At 34.3% G+C, this 25,599-nt stretch overlaps 1 protein-coding gene and 1 long non-coding RNA gene across 3 annotated transcripts; one reads left to right on the top strand and one right to left on the bottom strand.

Annotated features, from left to right (window-relative positions):
- Positions 1 to 12,365: 12,365 nt before the first annotated feature.
- Positions 12,366 to 20,019, top strand: LOC122310779 (probable isoprenylcysteine alpha-carbonyl methylesterase ICMEL2). Of its 2 annotated transcripts, none has more exons than XR_006242674.1 (11): positions 12,366 to 13,047; positions 14,557 to 14,633; positions 14,770 to 14,839; positions 14,916 to 14,996; positions 15,550 to 15,624; positions 16,172 to 16,273; positions 16,387 to 16,527; positions 17,223 to 17,288; positions 17,405 to 17,514; positions 19,109 to 19,199; positions 19,613 to 19,747. XR_006242674.1 is itself a non-coding variant. In XM_043124915.1 (11 exons), exons 1-11 carry the CDS (start codon positions 12,626 to 12,628, stop codon positions 19,772 to 19,774), a joined length of 1,431 nt encoding a protein of 476 aa, XP_042980849.1. In that variant the 5' UTR covers positions 12,371 to 12,625; the 3' UTR covers positions 19,775 to 20,019. The 2 variants fall into 2 exon arrangements, 1 of the variants encoding a protein (XP_042980849.1); XM_043124915.1 differs by having other exon boundaries at positions 12,371 to 13,047; positions 17,405 to 17,548; positions 19,613 to 20,019.
- Positions 20,020 to 21,371: 1,352 nt separating this feature from the next.
- LOC122310780 lies at positions 21,372 to 22,791 on the bottom strand. Its single transcript, XR_006242675.1, has 2 exons — positions 21,917 to 22,791; positions 21,372 to 21,650 (listed from the first exon to the last, which is right to left on the bottom strand). It is a non-coding gene; the product is annotated as an uncharacterized LOC122310780 (long non-coding RNA).
- Positions 22,792 to 25,599: the final 2,808 nt, after the last annotated feature.

The raw sequence follows: 25,599 nt of genomic DNA, 5'->3' as shown, positions 1-25,599 counted from the left end.
CCCATGCACGTAATACTAGGATTTAAAAACATTATGGTAAGCGAATCAGAATAAATTTTGTGAGATTTAAGATGATCGTTGTTTTGGCATTGTAAGTGTGTTCCTTTTTTATTTTTATTTTTCTCTAAACAACAAGAATCTAACTGTGGTTTGATAGGTAAATTACAAGGGAGGGAGATAGGTAACTATGAAGACTTTCATGCATTCTTGAGCTCCCCATTCAAGAGACTTAAACGTATGCCTTAATTTATATAAGGAAAAAGCTCCAGGCCGATCGGGTGTGTTTCTCTTTTTTACACCAGCCAATAACAAATATGAGACTTATGTGATTTATGGTGTATGTTAGTGTATTGAATCACCCATCTCGTTTCTCTCCCCTCTCCCGTGCAGTACTCTCCCCAGATGATCTACTGATTTACTCCCTTTTCCCTTTCTCTTCCTTTGCCCAGCGCCCTCTTCTCTTTTCCCTTTCTCTCTTATCTACCCGTGCCCTCTCCTGGAATGTGTTTTCTTGGAGTGTGGGAGCCCATTTATTGCATAGAGAGATTTCAGATTTGCATATCTTCCTGAAAAACAAATTGTAGAGTTATGTGGAAATTCGAAACCATCTGAGCGTGTTTACCACTAATTAGCTCACTCGAACGGTCATGGATTGTTGTAAATATCCCAGTACTCTCACAATTAACCATGAATCTTATTTTTTCTTGGTAGGTCAAAATCTTGATGTTTTACTACATTCTTGTGATTTTGTAACCTTTTCCGTTGGCTTGGATATTTCTTTTAATTTTCAGAAAACGATGGAAGTTGGGAGGTGGATCTGTGAAAAAAATTTAATCACCTGTATGCGGGAGTACAATCTATTTTGCTGTAATTTTTATGTGGGAGTTTTGCTAGATACAAGTACAGTCGTGCACTAATCTGTGTACCAATACTGATTTATTCATACTTAAAATTTAAATCAATACTGTTTTCAATAAAATCTACTTTTTGACCAATCACATCACATTGGCGCACGGATTAGTACACAATTGTGCTTGCAATTATATTTTTTCTTTACGTGGTAGCTTGTCATTCACGTGCGTAATTAAAAGAAACACGCCCGACCGTCCTAGAGAATGCCCCTTAATATAAATATTAGGAGTGTTAATATTTTATACGACTCGTTAATCCAATACGAACACGACACGATAATAATGGGTTAAGATTTGGTCTTAACATGTTCGGGTTAAAACAGATTGACCCATTAAGACACGATTACTTAATGGGTTGATAACAGGTCAATCCGTTTTAACACGTTATAACACGTTAAGAAAGTTAAAATTACAATTATACCTTTATACCTAAAAGTAAAGTTGTTAGAATTTCAATTTCGATATTTTTATTATCTAGATTGTAATTTTAGACTTGTAATTAGTTTTATAATTTTTGTAGATATTGTGATTTTAACATTTATATAAAATTTTGCTAAATTTAATTAAGTCAAACAGGTTAATTTCGGGCATATTCAATCTATTTATATAAATAATTTGAAACTGATCGTATTGTATCATGTTAACCTGTTTCATAATATTTAATAATGAGTTAAAACAAGTTGACACGATACGATCCGTTATATTAATTGGTCGTGTTAAAATTTGAGATTTTGACACGATAAACTAGTCAAATTAGAATTAACCTATATAATATAATATTATATTAATATATATATTTTAATATTATATAAATACAATCTATTAATATGATTTGACACCTCTAATAAATATATGCTATTAGAATCTACCTAGCCTGTTATTATTAATAGCTTACGTACTGTGACAAAGGTGTAACATTCTTGAAGTAACAGACTAGACATGTTACGTCAATGGTATTGACGAGTGTTGTATTTGAGATGCTTCGAGAAAAAAGTCTCAAATAGAACCCATAATAATCTTTAAAGTTCTTTGAAAAAGTTTTAGTAAAAAAACTAAAAACAAAACAAAATCTTACGTCCAAACATATAAGAGTACCACTGCATAAACTTAGAATATTCTTAGGACCAATTTGTAAGTGGGCTTGCTTCTTTTTGCATATATTTGTTTTTTATTTTATTTTACATATCTATCTCCCTTTGAGAGATTATTTATTTAGTTTCAATAATTGGGGCGATCAACTCATGTGAAAATAGCATATAGATCAGTGCATTATGACACACACACTTATATATATATATATATATATATATAAATTCTGTATATATATATATATATATATTAACTTTTGGGTGAAATTCTTTCAAAAGTGTGGAATTCTTTTAATATATAATACCCACCACCCCACAACGTAGAATATAAATGGCAAAATCTTTCTTTTATAGTTTTCCCAACTATGAGGATAATATTGTATGAGAAATTCTTTCATAAAAGTTCATACTGCAGAGTGGTGAAATGTAACAGTTCGCTAGAAATTCAATTGTGGAATTTCTATTGACTTTAAGAATCTCGTGAAGACTCTATAAGCTTTCACGAATCTATTAATCATATAGATTTTTGTCTAACTACATAGTTAGTGTTATTATTTACTATGGTATCGGAAATGTGTTTTTGATTATTGAAAATAGTTAGAAGTATCAAAATGTATTATGGTTTGTGCCATTAGATTCGGAGGGTTATTTAAGGTCTTATGGCGCAATAACACCTTTTCATAATTTCGGACGAAACGTCTGTTCAAAACGGTAGATATTATTGGATAAAAATATTTTAAGCTAATTTTGTGTATATTATTGGATAAAAATATTTTAAGCTAATTTCGTGGATATTATTGGGTAAAAATATCTTGAGTTGTTTTTTATAGATATTATTAGGTAAGAGAGTCCTACACTCCACTCTCATTCCGGGTAAGAGAGTTCTACACTTAACTCTCATTCTAACCTCATCTCTTCCATATCTCATCTATAAGTATCTTCAGCTATCCCTCCCCACGAAATTATCTTCATTTACACTTTCCATTAAAAGAATATCAAACATTCTCTCTTAGACAGATTTTAGGAGTTCTTTTGCACGCCCATTTCGAAACTTTTGTAAGTGTTTTATCATAAAATCTCCTTCATATAAGTTGTTCATTTTTTAGTCTAGTTTACGTGGATATCTTATTTGTCCCATTTGAAAATTATTTGGTCAGTCAAATATTATGTAAACTATAGAAATGTCATTCTGGGAGATAAACTGGAGAATATGTTATAGTTTGGAGTTTTTGACCAAGCTAATGGATAGATATGGGTCCAAAATTTTTATAGAGTATTGTTAACATGTGTATATGATTATTGGTTGAGGATTTTTGCATGATTAAAGGTTTTGATGAAAGATTTTCTTAGATTTAGAAACTTAGAAACTGGAAGAGGAAAAATAGTTTCTGTTTTGAGAAAATTTAACTCTTTGATGGTCTAAACCTATTCCAATGACTTTGATAATTTTATTGGAGGATTCTAAGCATCTTATATACATGTTATATTATTATTTTGAAGATATTTGATGTTAGTTTCAAAGATATGAAATTTTATGCAAAGAGATATTCAAATAATCCAAAGTGTGGATATTCTTGGTTAAATTTATGTTTTGATTAAGTTTTAACCATGTGATTTTGAATTAGAAGCTTATATATGTTTTAGGACATCTTTTTAAACCATGTAATGGTTTGGTTTAAAGATCACATATTTATAAGTCATAGATCAAAAGGTTGATCAAAACAAGTTGGAAACAAAAATTAATGGAAATAGCATATGAGAATTTTGGCCCTATGGATTTTTAATAGTTGTGATTAGTTTTAAATTTTTCTAAATTGATATTTGAGTTGAGGATAAAATTTACATGAGGCATGTAAATTTTGATGACTTTTGGAGTTAGTATGCAAAATTTTTAAGTTATGGGTAAAACGATCATTTTCCTACATGTAGAGAGTAAAATGGAAATTTTACTCTTTAAGTTAGTATTTTCCATATTTCAAGTTATTAGTGATTTAGTGCTAACTTTTAGAATCACTAATTACAGTTCTACGTGATCGCGCTTGAGGTTTTATAAGAAACGCGAAAATCGAGGTAAGTTAGCTTTTAACTTACTAGCAGTCTATTGTGTATGTGTGTTAATAAATGAACTACAGTGTATGTGTGTTATAATATATGTCATGCCATGCCAAGTCATCACGTAATTGTTTGTTATACAGAATTTATTCTGTCATCAGTTTTTATCTGTTACATAATATATTATGTCATGTATTGCTATACATTACAAGTACATCATGTTAAGTATGCCATCTATTACATGTATGTCAAGTCATGTAATATTCACTGTTGCAAGTATGTCATGTTAAATATGTTGTCTATTATGTGTTATGCCATGTTACAAAATATTTCTATATCAAGTTGGTCATGTATTTCAAGTTATGTTCAAGTCACGTTATGTCAGGGCTTCAGTCTTTTCGTATTCCAGTCACGTTTCATCTTGATTACTTATGTATGGGGTCACAGCAATTGTGATGCATACACTATGTGAGACACAGCAATTGTGACATGTAGAATACATGGGGCCACAACAACTGTGGAGTATGTATTTAAGCAGTTAAAGAATAAGTTTCCGTAAAATACATGGGGCCACAACAACTGTGGAGTATGTATTTTTCATGTTAAGTCAAGTTTGTGTAGAATACATGGGGGCACAACAACTGTGGAGTATGTATTTTTCATGTTAAGTCAAGTTTCAGAGCAAGTTCATGCTAAGTCAAGTTTCAGATCAAGTTTATGTCAAGTCAAGTTCAGTTCATGTTTCAATTTAAGTTATGTCAATTATGTTATGTTGTACGCCAAGTTATGCTTTAATTACTTATGAATTTGATTATGTATTTATACTTTTACTGTCATCCATACATCATTAACTTGTGTGGAAAATTTTTTTTTTGTTAACTTACTGAGATTTGTAATCAAATCTCACTTTAATAGTCCCAACTACCATTCCCCCCGAATGGTAGATCTTGTTACAGGACCTGAAAGAGAATCAGGAGCTAATCAACTAGACACAATTGACTAAGCGACGGTGCGACATCAATGTTAATATAGTAATTAACGTAAATTACTACTTGTACGATGGAGTTGTATCTTTAGTACTTTTAGGATCATAACTATTTTGGACTAGTGTTGTGATCTTAGTTTTTCAATAGGTTTTTATATGTATGAAGTATGTTTTAAGCATTTGGGATATTTTCAATTTGGTGCATAGTATTGCTAAAAAAAAAAATTTATCCGCTGCGAATATTGCATATTGTTAGATGCATGTTAGGAACATTGCATCTTATATGTCATGAACGGGGGCATGTAACCTTATGTTGCATGTCTCGACGCTTCAAATGTCCGTCCGATCCCAAACGGAATTTGGAGGCGTCACATGAAAATTGGAACAAACAAACGCTACCTAGTACTTTTTTTTTTTTTTTTTAAAAAGTATAAGTTTAGTTCTTTAATTAGCAATAACAATTTTTAATTTTTCTTTTATTTTTTTAATATTTCTCATTAGCTCTCTATATTCAAATCATTAAGCATTTTTATAATTATAATACTAGATACAAGCCTAAGTACATTGTACAAGCTTTGCAGACACTTTATTAAAAAGTAATTTTTTTTATACTTTTTCCATGTTGAAGTCTACTATTTTATAAAAGGATGAGACTTATAGATTTGAAATTTGTACAAATCATTACTAGATGGAAAGTCATTCCCATCAAAGTGATCTTTTCCATTTGCTAGCTAGGCTCTTATATCTTTCCTCTTTTATTTTTATTTTTATTTTTAAAAATACTCTAACCACAAAATGATTATACAAGAATAAACTTATAAACTGATATGACTTGATATGGTTTATTAGATTGTAAAGTTATTTTTATTGTAAAGCAGATCTGACTGATCACGTAAAATTATATCAATTTATGATATTACTTTTTTATAATTTCTTTATAGCCGTAATATTCCCTTTTTTTCTCTCTCTCTCTCTCTAAAAAAAGTTGTCGACAGATTATACAAATCCTTTTTAGGCCAATAAAAAAAGGACAATCCAACGTGCCTCCTTGTAACTTGATCAGATGTATATAGTTTGGTAAATTACCATCTAGTTTAATCTATGCACTCCAAAAACTTATCTTTTTGTATATGGGAATTTGATTGAAATGTACCAATACTACTAGACTGTTGAATAGACAGATTGGAACTTGAATAACCTTTTAAAAAATGGTCTATCACTTTTTTTTCTTCCTCGACCTTTTTATATCGATCAATTGGCAAATGACAACCATTTGCTAGTTATGGTTCTTTGCATGAGTTATATCATACATGCTGCTTATATATAATCGTTTCGTGTACGGATTATCGAAGAAAAAATGTATATATAGAGTCAGCTGGATAAGATCGTTCTCTTGCACGACGTTGCAGTACTTTCCTTTAGTTGCCGGCCATTTCTTTTGGCATGTCTAAGCTTATAAATAATCTCTTCTCTTATTTCCCTTATTAATTAGCAGGCAAAACGCAGACCTCTTAATTGGAAGACATATCCCTCTTTGATTGCAATTCGCATGCGTTAGGGAAAAACCCACTAAAATTTATTGAACTGACGTGTTAGTCATGCATGCATACGCTGAATATTAATTAATTGGATTTGCATGTGGAAGCTAAGGTCTCATGGATTATTGGAATTTATGTTTCTTAAAAAAAAAAAAAAGATATTTACAACCATGAATTATGCGATCGCCAGAAAAGCTTCTCCAAATTACCTATTCGCAGCCAGAAAAGCTTAATGGCATATGTAATAAGCATCCATTAAAATAGTACTCTTCATGAATTCATCGATCCTCTAATTTATCCATGTCGTCCTAAGGGAGGAACTATTCCACGCGAGCTAGGATGCATGAATTATTATCATTTTATATTGTATAATCAATCACTTTGAAAGGAGCGTTTAAGCTACTTATCTCATTGGATTAACTAATCAGCATTCTTTTTCATTGTTTATATTATAATTAAGTTTGTGGGAGTTTGTTTATATAATTAATATATGCTATGTCTCATCAAATCTAAGCAAAAGAGATACGGATTTATAATATGAAAAAGAATAAGATATTTCGAATTGTGCAACACACAGGCGTGTGTATTTTCATTAATGAGTCTTTTAATAATGAAACGGTAACGCTTTCCAAGATCATAACGTACATGAGCTAGCTAGGTATGCGTACATTTTCATTCAAGAAACATGGCTTTTTCTCGAAAGTTTTTGGCTAATTAGAAACATTATGCTTAATTTGAAGAGTCGATCTTTTTATTCTAACAGTTATCATTTAATTAATCTAACCTTTTACTTATAAAGATCATATATATGTTCTTTTACTAATGATCCGTCTAATTGTAACAGTAATTGAGTCACATCCATTACTAGTACTAATGATGATTAAAAGTCCCGTTTAGTTGTAAAACTTAATTGAAATTAACTCAATTCAATTTAATTTTAAACTGAGTTTAATATCCGAGTACGCAACTCTCAAATTATTAAACTTATCTCAACTCAAAGTACATTTTTATATGTGGAACACACAATATTTTTCAACTTAATACTTCTTTATACGTGGAACTCACAAGAGCCATAATCTTTTTTAATTTTTTTTATAAATATCTCTAAACTCATCGATCTTAATATCTAAACACATCTAACTCATTTTTGGTGGACTTCATAAAACTCATTACATTCTTCAACTCACTACCATTATTTATAAAAAATTTAACTCAGCTCAACGTCGAAACATAGCCTAATTAATGTTAATTACCCCTAAACATTCTACGATCGATCCATCATCATATTTTTATCATAGCGTTTTGATCTGATCCATAATTCCTAGCTTGTCCCGAAACTTCATCCTAAGTACGTACTACTACTGCAAATGCGCCTTTAAAAGAGTCAGTACTGACGTACGTCGTGCACACACCAGCTTGGCATTTTGCTTTCAAATTGCTTTCCTCTTTTCTCATTATCATGGGGCACTACATTATCTCTCATTTCAAGGCTTTTTACAACTTCCAAAAATCTAACATTCACAAAACTTTACATAAATGCATGCGCGCAGTACGTACATATATACAAATAACTATATATTTAATGAAATTGTTACAAAAAAAATACCAACATGAGGATTCATATATAGAAGAGATCGATATACAACTCGATCGATCGGTTTATTTCTTGATCGAGATCGCACGCATGCATGCAGCATAAATGTGAAGAAAAATCATACAAAGTTATATAGCAGATAAAACGAATTAGGATTATTTCAGTCAAAGGCGAAAAGACGGATGAAAAGGGCAGGGGCTATCTATCATCATTAAACCATCAAGAACAAGGCAGACATGAGTAGAGAGTGCGTACGATTTGGAAAAAGTTGAATAGGATGAACGTCCAGCTTTTCGTCCAAAAGGAAATCTCATTCATTTATATTGCATGCACGCAGCATGGTTGCATCAAATACAATACAATTCCGTTCGTTCGTTGGTTCAACTTTTCCAGCTAGCTAACAAATAAGATTGCACTAATAAGCATTAATATATATTGTCTTTATCAACTCGATCGACGATGATCAATTTAATGATCTCTTTCTCGATCGATCGTTTTCCCCAAAAAGAAAGTACTGTATCTTAATTTCAACGTAAAAAGAACAAAGACGCAATATATAAATATATTATATCCAAGCATGCATTAGGCAATTTAGTGCATGCATCATATATATATAAATTTTATATGCAGTTATTTTTACGTATTTTTTTGTACATTCTATTGATGTGATTAGTTATATATTAAAAAAAATTGATGCAGTCAATCACATCAATAGAATGTGCAAAGAATACATAAAAGTGACTGTATATTATATTACTGATCATATATAATATATATGGGGTAGTACTAATCATCATGAGACATTAACATAACGTCGATCATAATTAATTTGTGTGCTAAATGCTTTTCCTCACGATTTCCCTCATCATATTCATCATTTTTATACATGAAACTCAGTCATGCATGCATGCATGATCGATTTTTGCCATATTCAATGTCGATATGTGCCTGTTTTGAACCGATGCTAACGATTAGATCTTAATTAAGAGTGTAAATTATTGAGATTTGATAGTACTTTGGCATACAAATTGAAAAGATCGTAATAGCTCGAGATGCAAAATGCAATTCAATAAGGGAAGAAATTAAAGGTCTTAACTACGATCCATAAATTAGTATATAAATCAATTATTAATGCATGCATGCGAACATAAAAAGTGTTCAAACCCTTTTAAAACCTTTTATATCAAGCAATAGTTAAGCTCTTTTTATTTGATTGAACCTTCTTTAATTTTTAGGTGTTTGAGGGACCCCATGCTTCAATTATTTGTTTTGAATACTTTATGCAGGAAAGAAGGAGATGCCCGCAAGGTTTTCAATTTACTTTGTTCATTTCTAATGGTTGAAGTATTTTCAAATTGCAATTTGGAAAGTAAAATATAGATAGGGCTTTTGCGTGGGAGTAATGTGTTTGATCAACTAGTTGAGCAGCCCCAACGCATCATGTGTAACTTTATATATATCCTTGTGATCATCAATATATCATCTTCTTGCTATATCTTTAATGACTAATTTTAATAAGAGACAAGACGAGTGAATGCTTAATCAAAAGATAAAAATGGATTCCTCAACGAGTTCTTGTTTTTACAATTGACTTGGCCATTCTTTGGCAATTAAGTCTATGATTGGAACCTTTGTGCCTATCATCAATATTCTCAGTGAATTTAAGTAAAGATTGCAACTTTTTATTTTAAGAGTTTTTATGAACTCTCACATTGCGAGTTTGTTTAGACCCCTATCGATAGAGGTCCCTGGTAGATAACGATGTTACTTCAATAGGCCAGGTTCCAACACCAAATCTCCTTCCTAGTCTTTAACTTCATCCTCTAGGTTATATAAGAAGGAAGTAAATATATTATACTCATTCATCCGTTTGTAGTAAATGAAGCAAACTCGTTAAAGATCCTTGAGTTAAAAAAATAAAAATAAATAGAGGCCCTATTAATGTATTGGATCGACTTGTCTATCCACGTTTGTACTTTAGATGTCAATCCAGCCCAATTCATATAGCCTAAAAGAAAGTCCAACCAAGCTGGGTTTTTTCTAAATCTCAATGCGTTTCTAAATTTACCACCGAGCCTTTTCTACATACTCAACTTTCAAGGAAAATCATGGTGCTCTCTCTCTCTCTCTCTAAAAGAAAAGTACTATAATTTTATTGATTATCTTTGTTTATGATGGAAGAATACCTTATATATATAATAAAACTTGAGGTGACAATGAGAGAAATAAAAGCCCAAATCCAAGTTCCTAAAAGGAAATATAGACCTTATATAGATATTACAAAAAAATGAGGAAAAACCTATGAAGTTAAGTGCCTAATAGTGGGAATTCGTGCACGATCAAGAGAGAACATAACAATCATATACTTAGGGAGTTAAAAAATAGAGATGAAAAACTTACCGCATGTCTCAAAGCAACATAATTTGCTATACTGTTTGTTAGGGCATTACCATCTTTGTAGATATGATTAATATTGAAGGGAAAATCATTCTTGAAATATAAAATTCCATCCCAAATGATTGATTAATCTAAGGGGAGATGAGCTTTTAGTGAGCCAATCAATCACAATAAGAGAGTTAGTTTCAATAACTAGATCAATGATGCTTAGCTCATAACACAAAATTAAACCAAATCTTAAAGCAAATAATTCTGCAAGTATTAATAACACCCAAATAACAAGAGAACCCAACAATGATAGAGCAATTATTAAAACGTAAAACACCACGACAACCACCATTAGGCTTAGGATTACCGTTTGAAGTATCATCAATATTTAATTTAAGAATACTCAAGCGAGGCGGAATCCATTTGACCAAGATAGCTCTTTTAATCCTGTCTAATTTGGATTAAAGTTGGACACAACATTGGTGTCTCAAATTAGGAGTATCTAATTATTTAATTATCAAATGGTTCCTTGAGCGACCCTAGACTATAGAGCATAGAGTAAGTGCATGTTAGAGGAATTGTATAAATGATTTTCTTGTATTTTTTGGCAACAATTATAAAAGCATTGCTCCAAACACAAGTCAAAATAATTTTTTTGGTATATTTTATTTTCAGTGGCGTCTGGATTGAGAAGAGGCCAGGGTGTTGTAATTATCCTATATGGGTGGCAAGCATTAAAAAGAGATTGATCGAGCAAATAAGAGACCAAACACATTCCATGAGCAAAAATAGGTCATTTACACCCATTTGGATATTAAGAATATTTCAATATACATATATATAATAGTTAAATAATTTAAATTAAATATTTTATTGGATTTTGAAAAAAGAAAAGAAGAATTTGATTAAAAAATATTATAAAACTAAAAAATTATTTAAACGTAATTTTTATTTTTAAATTTAAAAAAGTAATATTATTTTTTGTATTTTTTTAATTTAAAAAAATTGTAATGATTAGACAAAAAGTTGAATATTTCAAATTAAAAAATATTGTGTTTGAGTGATATTTAAAAATAAAATATTTAAAAATACTCGATACACATTATGTTGCTAAACAGAACGTTAAAATCCAAAACAGAAATACACAAGAAAAGAGCCCATTGACACTCTAAACTCATATCTTTCAACGTCTATCTGCCTTAAAAAAAGCTCATTAATAAGTATGAGGAGAGAGTTAATTCTTATGTATACATTTTATGAAATGTTTCAAAGGAAACTTTCAGTGGTATTTTCTGGGAAGATAATATACTTTTACTCATTCTAAATTTGATCATCTATCAATTGAAATAATACAGTATACGTTTTTTTTTCTTAAATTTATTAAAAGGATTGATTTATGAGACTATTTTAAATATGGCTGACTGGAAATCATAAAATTTAAGAGGAAAAATAGTATTAACTTTTGATGAATTATGAAAAATCATTTAATTTAAATCAACATGCAAATATAGAGAGATTGATATCTTTTTTTTTAAATAAAAGTAAATAGAATTAAAAGAAAGAAAAGTTGTCCAAAGTATTATTGCTGACTCAGATCTTATCACTAACAATTTCATAGAAGGATTTAAGTTCAATTATTACTTACTTGCATTCTGTTTATTTCCCTCTGCCAAAGGAAAGCAATCAGAAAACAAAGGGGAAATAAAAGACGACCAATTCCAACGTCTCCAAATTCAAAGTTGAAAAATGGAAACGACACGACACCATGTCCATCTGGCAATAGCCAGCCAACTGTCCCCTCCTCTCACCAATGAACAATCTCTCTCTCTCTCTCTCTCTCTCTCTCTCTCGCTGTCAGGGCATACAAAAACTTCCAACAATTTTGAGTTTGTGGATTTTGACGACCATATAGCATCGGTTTTGACGTTGGATCCTGAACCACCGCTCCGTCACTTCTGCACGCTTACCCGATCCTACAATCAAACAGTTGAACAGGGACAAACCCAGCTCAGATTCGCTGCCATATCCCCTTTCGACTCTCTCTCTCTCTGCATATTTAATAGAGAAAAAAAATGGGATCTTCGATCCTACCCATAACCAACAAGTTGCCTTCGCATTCCTCGTTGGAACAACTAACCCCTTCATCCATGCCTGCTTCTGCTTTCACTTCCACGATGCTACTCAGGGGAGGAGAGGATGACCCAACGAGCAGTCTTCTTTTTTCTTCGTCGTTTGAAGATGACACAGCCATTTCCCAAACGCCCATCCTCCCTAGGGCCTTAAGCTATTCGCCTCCCACCACCGCCGCCGCCAACACCATTAGCCCTAACTGCTTCTACCAGCAGCGGCGGCGGCGGACCGCCAGCGTAAACTCGCTCTGTCCACTCTCCAGGGGCGACGATCGCCGCCAGTCCTTTGGCCGCGATGTCGGGCACGCCGCGGCCGAGACGTTCTTGCTGACCCGGTTGAGTTTGAAGCTCTTGAGATATCTTGGGTACAATTTTTCTGAATTCTTTCATTTAGTTTTTGTAGGCTCGGGGGATTGCTCCGTTTCCCTATAGCAATGGTCGTTTTACGTTATGGTTTAATGATGTTTTTTGGTAGCACATTCCCTCGTTCTGATTTGGCTATACATTTCTTGAGATGTTTCAGTTTTTAGCAGATGGCATTACTCTTTTAGATTTAGTATGGAAAGTTGACATCTTGTTTATTCTATAGACATAAGATAGAAATTGTCTTGAAGGTCGATTGCTTGTGCCAGAAGAATTTATTCTTGAAAACTGCAGGGGGGTCCTGGGGATGAGGAAAATGACCCAATTGTAGATTACCTACTCTTTGTTGTTCCCCTTCGTATATTTGTTACTTGTTTCCAGAAGACCACTGCTTTCGGTTCAAGAGTTTGAGGTTTGAATCTCATCCTCTAAATTCTGAATAGACTGTTGAGCTCATAGATAGGAAGAACAATAATTGCGTTGCCAACCCAAAAAAGTTATGCTTAGCCACTTCTGATATGACTTGGGGGTTTATTAATCAGGGCCATCCTTGCAAACAGGTTGCTTGTTATCTGTAGTTAATCTGGACATTTATTTTCTGAGGAGAGATTATATTTGACTATGACTAGACTTATCATCAAAGTAAGAGATTCTCGTTCCACATACCACACATAATTATATGTGGCATGTTACTTTGAAAAGCAATTGAATCTGAAGAAAGCAAGAAGCAACCTCTATATGTAAATAGGGGGGAATTTTATTTGAAGTTTTGAACATGTGACAGCACCCCCAGATTAGTCAAGACTTTGTTACCAAACATTTGGTGCCAATAAAAAAATAAAGTTTTGAACACGTGACCGAGACCATGGGCAATCTGATAATGAAGGTCTAAAGTTGTATTGAAGTAGGCAATTGGAATGCTTATAAAAAGTAGGCTCTTTAAGAGGGATGGAAAAGGCCTGTGTACTTGGACCATGCCTATTCTCTTATGAATAAAACTTCTTGATTACCTATAAAAAGGGGATAGCAAGAGTGGGAAGAAGGTCTAGAAAGTTGGATATTTCCATCTGAATAAACCAGAAGTGTCATTTATATGTGACTGTGTGATGGAAATATGATGATGAAGGTCTAAACACGTATGAAGTAGGCAACTGAGACTACGCATATGAAGGCTCTGTAAGGGGGATAGGAAAGATCAACATTGAGAAAGATATAAAGAAGATAAATAGTGTAAAATATTGGAACAATATGAACTTGTTAGAGCTAGTAAGAAGACATAATCTATTGTGTGGGGTTTTAACATGTGGGTCAGTTAACCACCACCAATCACTTTTACATGCAATGAAAGGGTAACAGAGAAAAATTTTAGTCGCTCCGACTCCATTTTCTTATCTTTTAAGTCCTCTAGGAATTTGGAATTTCAGTTTGCTTGCTTTGACAATTGTTCAAGATGCTTTATCAAGCCTATGCCAAAATTACTTGGAGCTTTCTAATCATTTATTTTTATTCAGGGTAGGTTACAGATGGATTACAAGATTTCTTGCCCTTGGTTGTTACTCCTTACTACTTTTCCCAGGTTTTCTTCAAGGTCTGTGACATTTGGCGTTCTGTTGCAAAATTTTTCATGCATACCAAGTCTTTACTTGCACACAATAAAGACAACATTGTGTGTGCCACATTTGTCCAATTCTCTGGAGAATAACTAGTGTGCTTGTTTTTGGCAGTTGGATATTACTATTTCTTCTCCAGTCAAGTTCGCAGAAGCATAGTTTATGGTGATCAGCCAAGAAATAGGTAATATCGATTAAATTATACACCCATTTAAATTCATGTATATGGTGGCATGAATTGTTTAAATTTTGTTCTGCAGGCTGGATCTTTATCTACCCAAAAATAGTGATGGGCCAAAGCCAGTCATTGCATTTGTAACTGGTGGAGCCTGGATTATTGGGTGAGAGATGTTTTCATTGATAGCTAATGTTTGAAGTGGCAGTAGGAAGTCTAATAAAATATTAATAGCGGAAAAGTTTTTGGTGTAGAATGTAACCCCTTAAGCAGCTAATAGAGTGATTATTGAGGCTGTTGTTGAATAAAATTGCGGGGCGCCTCCCTTTTCAATACAAAAGAAGTCATCAGTTAAATTATGCAATAAAAATACATTTTTCTAACGTTGACCTTAAAATGGTATTTGGCAAGTACTTGTATAAGCAGATGATGAAACAATAAGAGCAATGGGTATGAGTAGGTAGGTCTGGGAGCAAGTAACAAACTGAAAGGGGCTTTTCTGTGAAAGATAATTACATATGTATGTTTTCAATGTCTGAATCTTGTTTTGGCTTGTGATTCATGTAATTATAAAATTGGGTTTAATTGTTAGCAGAGTAGTCTTGTATGATTATGTTGATTTCACAAAATTACTTCTTTTTTCGTGCATCATATGCCTGTTTATCTATATCCTTAACATGTTTTGAGACTTTTTTTTTTTTTTTTTTTAATATCTACAGTTACAAAGCATGGGGTTGCCTTTTAGGACAACAGTTATCAGAAAGAGACATCATAGTGGCATGCATAGATTACAGGTGATATGGTTTCCTCCATGCAACAGCATATTGTTATACATAGTATATCTCGTCATGCCAGAAAGACTGTTGTGGACGAATTTCTTTGAGTATATTGAGATTTGTTTGTTTGTGATACTGCGTCTATATGATATTTATCAGAAAAGGATTAAAATTCTATTTCTTTAAAGGGTCAAGAGTTCTCCCTAGTGTCCTAAGGTTGCCAACATGCAGATTAGATGATAGCTATTAGGATATGTGGATGCTCCTCAAGAAAAAATGATTACTACATTCTAAAAACCTTAATAAGGCCATCTGTCTGGAGATGGGTACACAATTTCCATCATTCAGCAATCAGCACTATTTATTACCATGTCCTTTGTCTCACCGTATTTCTAACTTGTTTCTCACCACCTTTTTAGTTGGCCATGTTTTATATCCTTGTAGCACCCTTTTGATTTTTTTGTCTCACCGTATGGTTGACTGATTTCTTTGTAAAATACTTGACATGTATCCACCTGTGACAGTATCTCATACTATCATCGGTCTAAATTGACAATTAATGCAGGAATTTCCCCCAAGGGACCATGAGTGATATGGTAATGGATGCATCTCAAGGTATCTCATTTGTGTGCAAAAATATTGCTGAATATGGAGGGGATCCTGATAGGTACTAGATTCTTCACTTTTTTCTATAAATTTAAAACTTGACTTTATGGGTGGGGAAAGTGATGGGAGATTGGAATTGCTAACAAAGATGTTGCTAATGCTTCATTTTTGTAGGATTTATCTGATGGGACAGTCAGCTGGTGCACATATTGCTGCTTGCACAATCTTGGAGCAGGCAATTAAAGAAGGCGGTGAGGGAGAAAGCACCTCTTGGAGTGTCTCCCAGATAAAGGCTTATTTGGGTTTATCTGGAGGGTAAGTGTTCTGTTGTATGTTTTCTTGAACTGCAGGGGACTTCTTCTGTATTTCAAGCGCACTCTATTATATGCTTATGATGATTTGACACCCCCTTAAAGTTTGATCCCATGGTATTAAGGTGATCAATCGGTTTGTCAGGAGGTTTTAATTGGTTGATGCATATTGGAGCATGTTTGGTCTTATGTGATTGAATGCCATAGTCAAATGTGAACTTTTTTTTTTCACCATATCATTCTGGCCTACTTCCTGTTCCTTCAAAAGTCCTAAGAACTGGTGCAGAATTGAATATGATATTGGGGTGTTTAGGTGGATCAACTCTATTGATGTTGTCTTGCCTAGGTCTAGCTTCAGGGTTTCATAATGCAATAATGCTTAACAACAATTTCCTCATATCATGCTCATCCAAGTATAAATGACATAAGCTGCTAGACTTTATAATTGAAAACAAGATATGATTATCTAAAGCCTGTCGTATTCTATTTATGATATTTTTATCCATTGCATTATCTTTTCCAAGCATTTGTGTATCTTATGTTTTTTTTTTTTTTTGATAAATAAACAAATTGTATTGATCAATAGCAAAGCCAGTGTTACAACACTAACGCCCTAACATTTGTGTATCTTATGTTTCTGGTGTTTCCACATAAAATTTACAATTATCTTACAGTTTTCCTTGTAATATCCACAAACAGGTACAATTTGTTTAATCTAGTAGATTACTTCCATAATCGAGGTCTGTACCGTTCCATTTTTTTAAGGTACATGCCTTTTTAATTTCCTTGTAAGTTATTGTTGTACCTGAAATATCTTTTGGTTTACAGCTTAATATTTGCCAATCACTTCTTTGAGCTGATTGCTTTAAGATTTAATACAGTATAATGGAAGGGGAACAATCCCTGCGGCAATTCTCCCCTGAAGTAGTGGTGCAGGATCCGAACATTAGAAATGCTGTTTCTCTCTTACCACCTATTATTTTATTTCATGGTACTGCAGATTACTCCATACCTTCAGATGCCAGGTCTGAATTTCTCTGGAATGAATTCCATTATTGCATATGATTACATTTAAATTCAAATGGTGCATTAGGTTCATTTGGCTGCTGAGATTAGTTTTTATTGCTGACATTCTTGCTTCAAATTAACAGTACTTACTACACTAGTGTCAAGTTTGTTAAAGATATGACTGAATGAATGAACTCTTGATTGAAGATGGGGTTTTTGATTGAAAAAAAAATCTTTTCAAGCTCTTGTCCGAACTTGATACTCAATGAATGCAATTGGGTCTATTTTATATATTTATCTCTCTCCCTGAACTTGACCTTGAACCGGTCGTTTCTTTTATCTCTCTCCCTCTTATGTAGCGGGCTTAGTTATTGATGACATAATAGAATCGAGTATGGGGCTTCGGAAGAGGAGATAAAGGACCATATATGAACTGAGTATTTTCCAGTGTGTCTAAGGTTTCGAGTGATGGTGGTCTAGGGGATGTGGGTCAGATGTGAAGGTGATGAAAACTTCATTACCGACCTCTGTCTCCGTGGACTGTCCTGAGAGGTAAAATCTGAATGACAAGTGCTTTTCCTTATGCGGATCCTATTTGGGAAGAGTGGTTTTGTTGCAGAATTAACCCTTTCCTTGTGTCTTGACTCATAGTCTGGAAAATTTTAATAAGTCAATCAATCTTTCTTGGGCTAAAGAGACGATTAACATCTTTCTTGGGCTAAAGCCTAGAGCTCAAGGGCCTAGTTATCCAATAAAAAGACTCACGTGTCATATAACTCACGAGAGATACTGTGTCTATTGTTTGTATTGATAAATTCTCGATTACGTATTAAAAATAAACAAATTCATAAGAGGGTATGGGCACTTAGGGAGGCTTTAGCGACCATGCCAAGGAACCATCAAAGTTGCAGTTCGAAAAATGGACTGTCGAATAGGCTGTCCTTTGGCAAGTCTGAGGTAATGGATTCTGCTAGCTTTCAAATGATTGTTCATTCTTCTTTGGATAATGCCGACATGACTTGCCTGTTGGATAATTCCAAATCCCATATACCAAGGGGCAGTTGCTGACAATCTTGCTGCAAATGTAGTTTCTTTGGTTAATTCCGTAGTTGTGGCTAATTTCTTAATTCCTGTTGTTATCGCTAATGTGGAGTGGGGGAAAGGGGAGGGCTTTAGCTAACTTAGTTGGGTGTGATGAGAGTGGATTTGGCGGGGGGTTTTTTGGCCTCTCAATTTGGCTTGGACTTGGTAGTGTTCTCTGAAGATGATCCCCTCCCATTGAGCAGTCACTCGCTGCTTGCTAAAAAAGTGTTACAAAAGGGAAAAGTTCTGCACCCTAGCTTTTGAAGACTGAAGTATCTCCCTCATGTGATGGGACTTTCATGCCATGGTCACGAGGAGTCCCTTAGGGGCCTAAGGCCTTGTTTACAGTTGTTGATAGAGACTCTATCGAGACATTTTATTTACAATGTCCCATTAAATTGTTTCTTCTATTGATTCATTAGCTTTGTAACGATGTGTATTTGCAAATTGGTTTACACGTTTATGGGCTCTAATTATCATCTTCTTTTGTGCAGTAAGAATTTTGCTGAAACTCTTCAAGGAGTTGGGGTAAAAGCCGAGTCAATTTTGTATGAAGGAAAGACTCACACAGATTTGTTTCTTCAGGTAAGGGAGCAATTAAAATGCTTCTATGTTAGTTTGTTTCATTAATATGCTGCTTTTGTGGATTGGAAAAACCACTGGGGCGGTGTAAGTCATTATTTTTCTGTGTGTAAGATGCTCCTTTCAACTGAACAAGACACTTCTGTGGATGGGGCTGATAGTTCCTATTTTGAGTCTTTCTCATCCTCATCTTTTGCGTAACGTTTTATGTTTTGTTCAATGCATCACCAAAATTGCTTCAAATGCTTAGTTTTTCCTGCTTTTTGCTATTTTCAATGTTGCAACAAGGTCTTTTTTGTCCCTATATCAATCATCTTCATGCATTCTTGAAACATTTACAATAGTGAATGATAATAATAGTGCACGTCACTTTTATTACCACCATGTAGTTATATATGTGTGCATGCAATCTACAGGATCCCATGAGAGGTGGTACAGATAAGATGTTTGAAGATTTATTGGCCATCATTCATGCTGGTGATGCGGATGCCCTCGCAAAAGACGCGGTGGCTCCTCCTCGAAGGCGCCTTGTACCTGAATTTATGTTGCAGTTGGCTCGCAGGGTCAGCCCGTTCTAATCATTGTATCCCTCAGCTACTAGCCTAAAAGCCCATATTTTTTGTCGATTCACCCTCCTATTTGTAGATATATCACAGTGATAATTGTATTTCTTCGTTCCACCATTTCCTTAAGGTAACCCTCATCTCTCTCTCTCTCTCTCTCTCTCTCTCTGTGTGGAATTGCGGTTTTGTTTCAGTACAAAGTTACAAACTCAGCAAAGATGTGTTACTAATATGATTTGTATGTTGGATGCCACTTAAAAGTTGTGTCGCGCTTCATTTATTAATAAAGACATGAAAAAAAGAAAACCCCCCACCCCCAAAACCAAAAAAAAAAAAAGAAAAAAGAAAAAAAAGGGTGCTAATGCATGCCATAATAGTTTAAACCTTAACGGTTGGCTCTGTGCAAAGAGTTTTTACTAGTATTGCCTACAACGCCTAAAGCCCAACCCAGAGTTACGACCTGACTGTAAATCTATTCAGTACTCGTCCACAGAAGTATCGGGTGGAATACACATTTTTTTAGCTCTAACGGCACAATTTGGTGGTCTTTCCAAACTCTCGCTTGATAGAATACCATCGAGGTGATTGAAGCATCGCGAGTGGTGAGTACTAAGATGGTTTTAGATGCATAATATCTGCGCAGGATCCGCAGCATGTCTAGCGAGACCAGAAGTAAAGAAAGCAGCAACAACTTGCACGTCTGTGTTATTCGTGCAAGGCATACCTTCACCTTGGGTTCCTGAGGCTTTGGTGCGGCCTTATCTACACCCTACCTGGGTGCTAGACCCCTGCTTGCATTATCACTCAGCTTGGCAGGCTTCTTGATCTGCAAACAGTTGTCTGCCCACAGTTATTTCAGCCTTTTGTACTGATGGTGCCATTGTTCTCTAGCTCGCTCTTACACAAACGAGATGTAAAAATTGAAGGTTTATCTAACTCGGAGGCCTCGATAAAGATCTTCTTCAAAGCAGATTAGTGGCACTACTATTGAAGAGGAATTCGAATAGATAGTGTTACAATGAAAGGATGATAAGGGAATGGTGGCATTTGAAGAGAATGGAACATGACCCTATTGGGAGAGCACTTGGAGGCTTTAGCATCGGATGCTTGTCTTAGATATTTTTCCTTTTTTCTCTGATATTATTAGTAACCAAATACTTAGCATCATCTTAACGAATATGTATCCTGTTTTTATGGCAAGTGAAGCCATGAGAACATCTCTCTTTTAAAGGTCCCTTCATAACCTTATTCTTCTCTATTTTTCTTGCAAATAAAGTATATATGCTGAACACAAGGGATGATTTTTTGGTAAAATTGTTTCCACCCAATAATTTCTCCTCTTTCTTTCTTTTTTTGTCTCTTTGGACTCGAAGTTTAAATTTGCCGTTCAATTGACATCCATTGGATCTGTTTGATCAAGAAGTTCATATTTCAATTGTCTAGAGAAAACGAGAGCCTTATGTTGTTAAGAAGATCATTACAAGAGAGATTTTTGCTTTCACTTCAAGGAGTACGGCTGTGTTTAATTTGGTGTGCAGCGCTAGCGATACATCTGATCGCTAAATAGGCTTTAGTCTAATTGGCACGTGCATCCCACTGTCTCAAAACAATATTTATCTAGATCATCCTTGTTATTTTAATAGGCCAAGCTAGCCCACGACTTACATAGATATCAACTAAGTGGTCACATAAATTATCTAAACCAAAAGGGTATGGGATAAGTACTGTAATATTAATGTAACTTTGATGATCTTCCTATAATACTAATTATATAGCCGCATGCTTAATTTTCTGATCATCAGACTACTACGTACATGATCGCACAGCATGCATGCATTGATCGAGCTAGTTAATTAATTGGCTAGTGCTTTGTTGATTTGCCTCCTTTCCCCTGCACAAGTATCAGAACTTTCTTCAATAAGCTTTATGGATATCATGTTATATATATATACCCTACTTGTAACTTTCATGCATGAATATATAGCATGCATGCTGTCATGGGTTCCATGCATGCATGGATGATACATGTATATATTTAGATCTAGCTTCTGCAATTGATATCTGTATAGACTGTATGATACGAATGGCATGTGTGCGCAAGTGTGTATATGTGACTCGTGTGTAGTGCATGCATGGCGCTTTGGCGAGTATACAGACCTTCTTTTTAGATTCCTGAGGTGCCTTTGGTGCGGCCTTCTTTGCAGACTTGGATGCTGGAGCTTTGGTTGCACCATCAGTACCGGGCTTGGCAGCTGGCTCCTTCTTGACGGCCTGCCCAAACAGCTGTGTCCCCACGGGTTTTTCAGCCTTCACCGATGCCATATTGTTCGATCCAAAGATTTAATAAACGATCGAGATGTAAATTATGCAAATAAAAGCAAGCTTAATTAGCTAACTCTTTGGCCTCGACTAGTAGTACTGTCTTGATCTTCCGAACATGCATACTCTATCTATTTATAGCTAGCTAGCTAGCTAGCAGGGTTCGCACGAGTACTACCGCTGCGCGCATGCATGCATGACAGAGGAATTCGAATCACAAGTTACAATGGAATCATGAGAATTATTAGGGGATGGTGGCATTCGATGATCGGATTATTATTCGGAAAGCACTCGATCTCTCAATTAGGGCGTTAGCATCAGATGCTTTCGCTTAGAATTTTTTTTTCCTGGCATATATTATTGGCAACAATCTAGTTAAACAAATCTCGATGTGATTATATGCGGAGTAGTATTAGATATAGTTTTAAGGTGTGCAAGCCTTACATTCTTTTTGAAAAAGTGGAGTCTACTATTAATAAAATAAAATTTGCATGTAGGTTCTATATTTATCTATTTTTTTAAAAAAGAGTATGCGGGGCTTGGACAACTTAAGACTGCTCGCAAATATCATTTCTCTTATATGTATAGCTTCTAATTTTTGTGTTGATAATATGGTTTTGCACTCCATTTAAGATTTGATTCTTTTAGTTTTAGGAGCTATTTGAAGCCAAATATATGAGAGCTGCTAGCTAGTTAGCATGCATATCGTTTTATATATATAGTTCTACAATATGTCATATATATTATTTCAAATTTTTGTTCAAGAAAATAAAAATTGTGTTTCCCCTTTATTTCATGACTTTCAACCCTTTTTAACAATTTCCCCTATGGAAGAGAAGTAGTTGCATGCTTGGAGACAATGGAAGGGAAGAAATAAAGTCATTTTTTAAAAAGGAATTCACATCCCCAAATACACTCCTAAAACAGACCTCTGATCAAATGCTGCAGGATGTCAAACTTCTCCATCAGAAGCCTACTACACAGAGTGCAAATCATTCAACAAACTGTTGCAACTGAATGGCTCCCCCAAGGGATGTATATTAGATCAATTGGGATGTTGTTATTGATATTAAAGATTGACCTTGCATGAAGCTTCCCTTCCGCAGCAATCATCCTTTTGTTGTACATTAATTTCTTCTCATTCACCCCTAAATATCGTTAGCATAAAGTTTAAGAAACGAATTAGATGAGAAGATATAGGGAGCATAAAAGGAAAAAATGAAAAAAGAGCAAGTCACTAACCTAACCCTCCAATGCAGAATAAAAGCAGTTGATATAAATATATATATATATATATATATATATATATTGCCTTTTGTTCTGCCATCCAAGGCTGCAACAAATGAAAGCCCAAACACATTAAAAAAGATAGCTAGCATCTATTAATATAAAATGTTTGGAATAAGATATTATCTTTTAGTTCCAATATTTTAAATAATATAAAATAGAAAAGCGATTCTATTATATTTTTAACTACATGGATAATATTATAAATTTCATTAAAACTTCGAACATATTAGTCATTGTAAACGAGTAAAAAGATTAGGTTCCATTTAGATTTAGGGTTGATTTCAACTCATCCCATCCCTTTTAATAATAATAAAATTTTCAAATTTCGACACAAAATAAAATAAAAATTCATTTTTCTTTTTTAATTGTACCATCTAAATGTAGCCTGCATCCTTGCTCCAAACCATTAGAACTATAAAGAATTTACTATTGTTCTCGAGCTTTCCTTTGGGATTATATAATAAACAATTCAATATTTTCAATCCCAAAAAAATAATAATATTAAAAAATATTATATAATATTATAATAGTATTTTATTCAATTTTCAACTTTTATCTTAATTCATCTCATCTTAACATTACAAGAAAAACTAGCTCTTGCAATGATTTTTATATTATTGTAAAAAAAAATCGCTGCAAAAGATGACCTATTGCAGTGATTTTTGAATATTTGTAGCGAAAAACATAATATTTATAGCGATTTTGATCATTGGTACTAGTAAAAACATGTTGCAGCGTCCATATTATCATCATTATTAGGTGTGGGCGCCAAACTTCTCGCAAAATGTTTTATTCCCCCCGCCCCCCCCGATTTCTTTCCTACTTCTCCACTTCACTTTGTTCTTTCCTTCTCCAAAATTGCTCGAGTACCCAGTTCCACCCAAGCTTAGTTCCTCCACTCCATTTTCAGAAGACCATTCTCTTGTAGTGTCTCTGCCCCCGCTTCGTCTCCCTCTTTCTTCTCCATGGGTCAGAATCTCGAGTCCCACTTTTTATCCACTTTCTTCTTCTCCATTTTTGTGTACCTTTGCAAATCCACCCATCCCGAGCTTTGTTCTCGCTACACGAACTAGCAGAACCTTCAAATTCCACACTTGAGCGAAATTGTAGCATTTTGGATTGGAAACCTATACTACGCACATTATACAGAGAGAGAGAGAGAGAGAGAGAGAGAGAGAGAGAGAGAGAGAGAGAGAGAGAGAGAGAGAGAGAGAGAGAGACAAGAGGGGAAGAAGAAAGCTTTTGGCAAAAAGATGTGTTTCGGGAGGATAGGGAGAGCCCAACGCTACAAAGGTAGACCCAACTAGCCTGATTGAGTTTCTCGATGTCTGTCACTTTGTTTGTTTTTTAATTAGCTTCTAGTTTTGTGTATCTATGCTAATCTCGACATATTGGCAAATATTGTTCATGCATTCAACTAGTTACTACGGCTCTTCATCTATCTCTCCCCCGACAGTACCCTCATTGTTTTCCAAAAATTGAGCATTTCGTGTTTTTTGGGGAATTTCTTTCACTGTGAATCTATGGCATATTGTTTCTGGGTAATTTGACCTTGAATCTTTGCCTTTTGTGGTTGTGGTGCTATAAGATGTGGGTATTAGATGTGATTAATTTTAGAGTGATATTTTGTGGTTGTGGTGCTATAAGATGTGGGTATTAGATTTGATAAATAATTTAGTGTCAAGTCACTTGCAGATTTTATCAAATTTGCGTTAAGGTCATCCTTAAGTTGAGTAGAATTTTATGTGCATTGGCAGATAGGGAACTATATAAGGGGCTAGGTAATACAATTGATCCATTAATTCACCAAATCCAAGTTTTAAGGGGCGGGGGAAGATGCAGAGGCTAGAAGGGATGAAGATGTGCGGCGGCGGTAGAGTGTTGAGATAAAACCCTAACGGGTTGGGCCCCTATATACCTACAGGCTGGGCCCATTTGCTTTATAGCCCATTATCAGTTTTTTTGTATTTTTAGTTAGTCTGTTTTAGTTTTATAAATAATAAAAATAGGCTAGTGTCTCACTTCTCTTTTGGAGGAATGTGGGTGTTTGTCCTACTCGTCTTTTGGAGGAAGGTATGTGTTAGTACTCTTCCTCCTTGGGAGGAGAGAGTGTGGTTGTACTCCTCCTCCTGGGGAGGATGGAGCGTGAGTGCACCTCTCTTCTTCAGAAGAAAGGTTGTTTTAGCTCTAGTTTGACAGAGCGCTTTTTCTTTTGATTGCTGTCAGGAGAG

Source organism: Carya illinoinensis, chromosome 5, assembly GCF_018687715.1.
Source record: "Carya illinoinensis cultivar Pawnee chromosome 5, C.illinoinensisPawnee_v1, whole genome shotgun sequence".
Lineage (NCBI taxonomy): Eukaryota > Viridiplantae > Streptophyta > Magnoliopsida > Fagales > Juglandaceae > Carya > Carya illinoinensis.
The sequence above is the reverse complement of the archived record's forward strand: the minus strand, read 5'-3'. Positions and strand labels throughout refer to the sequence as shown.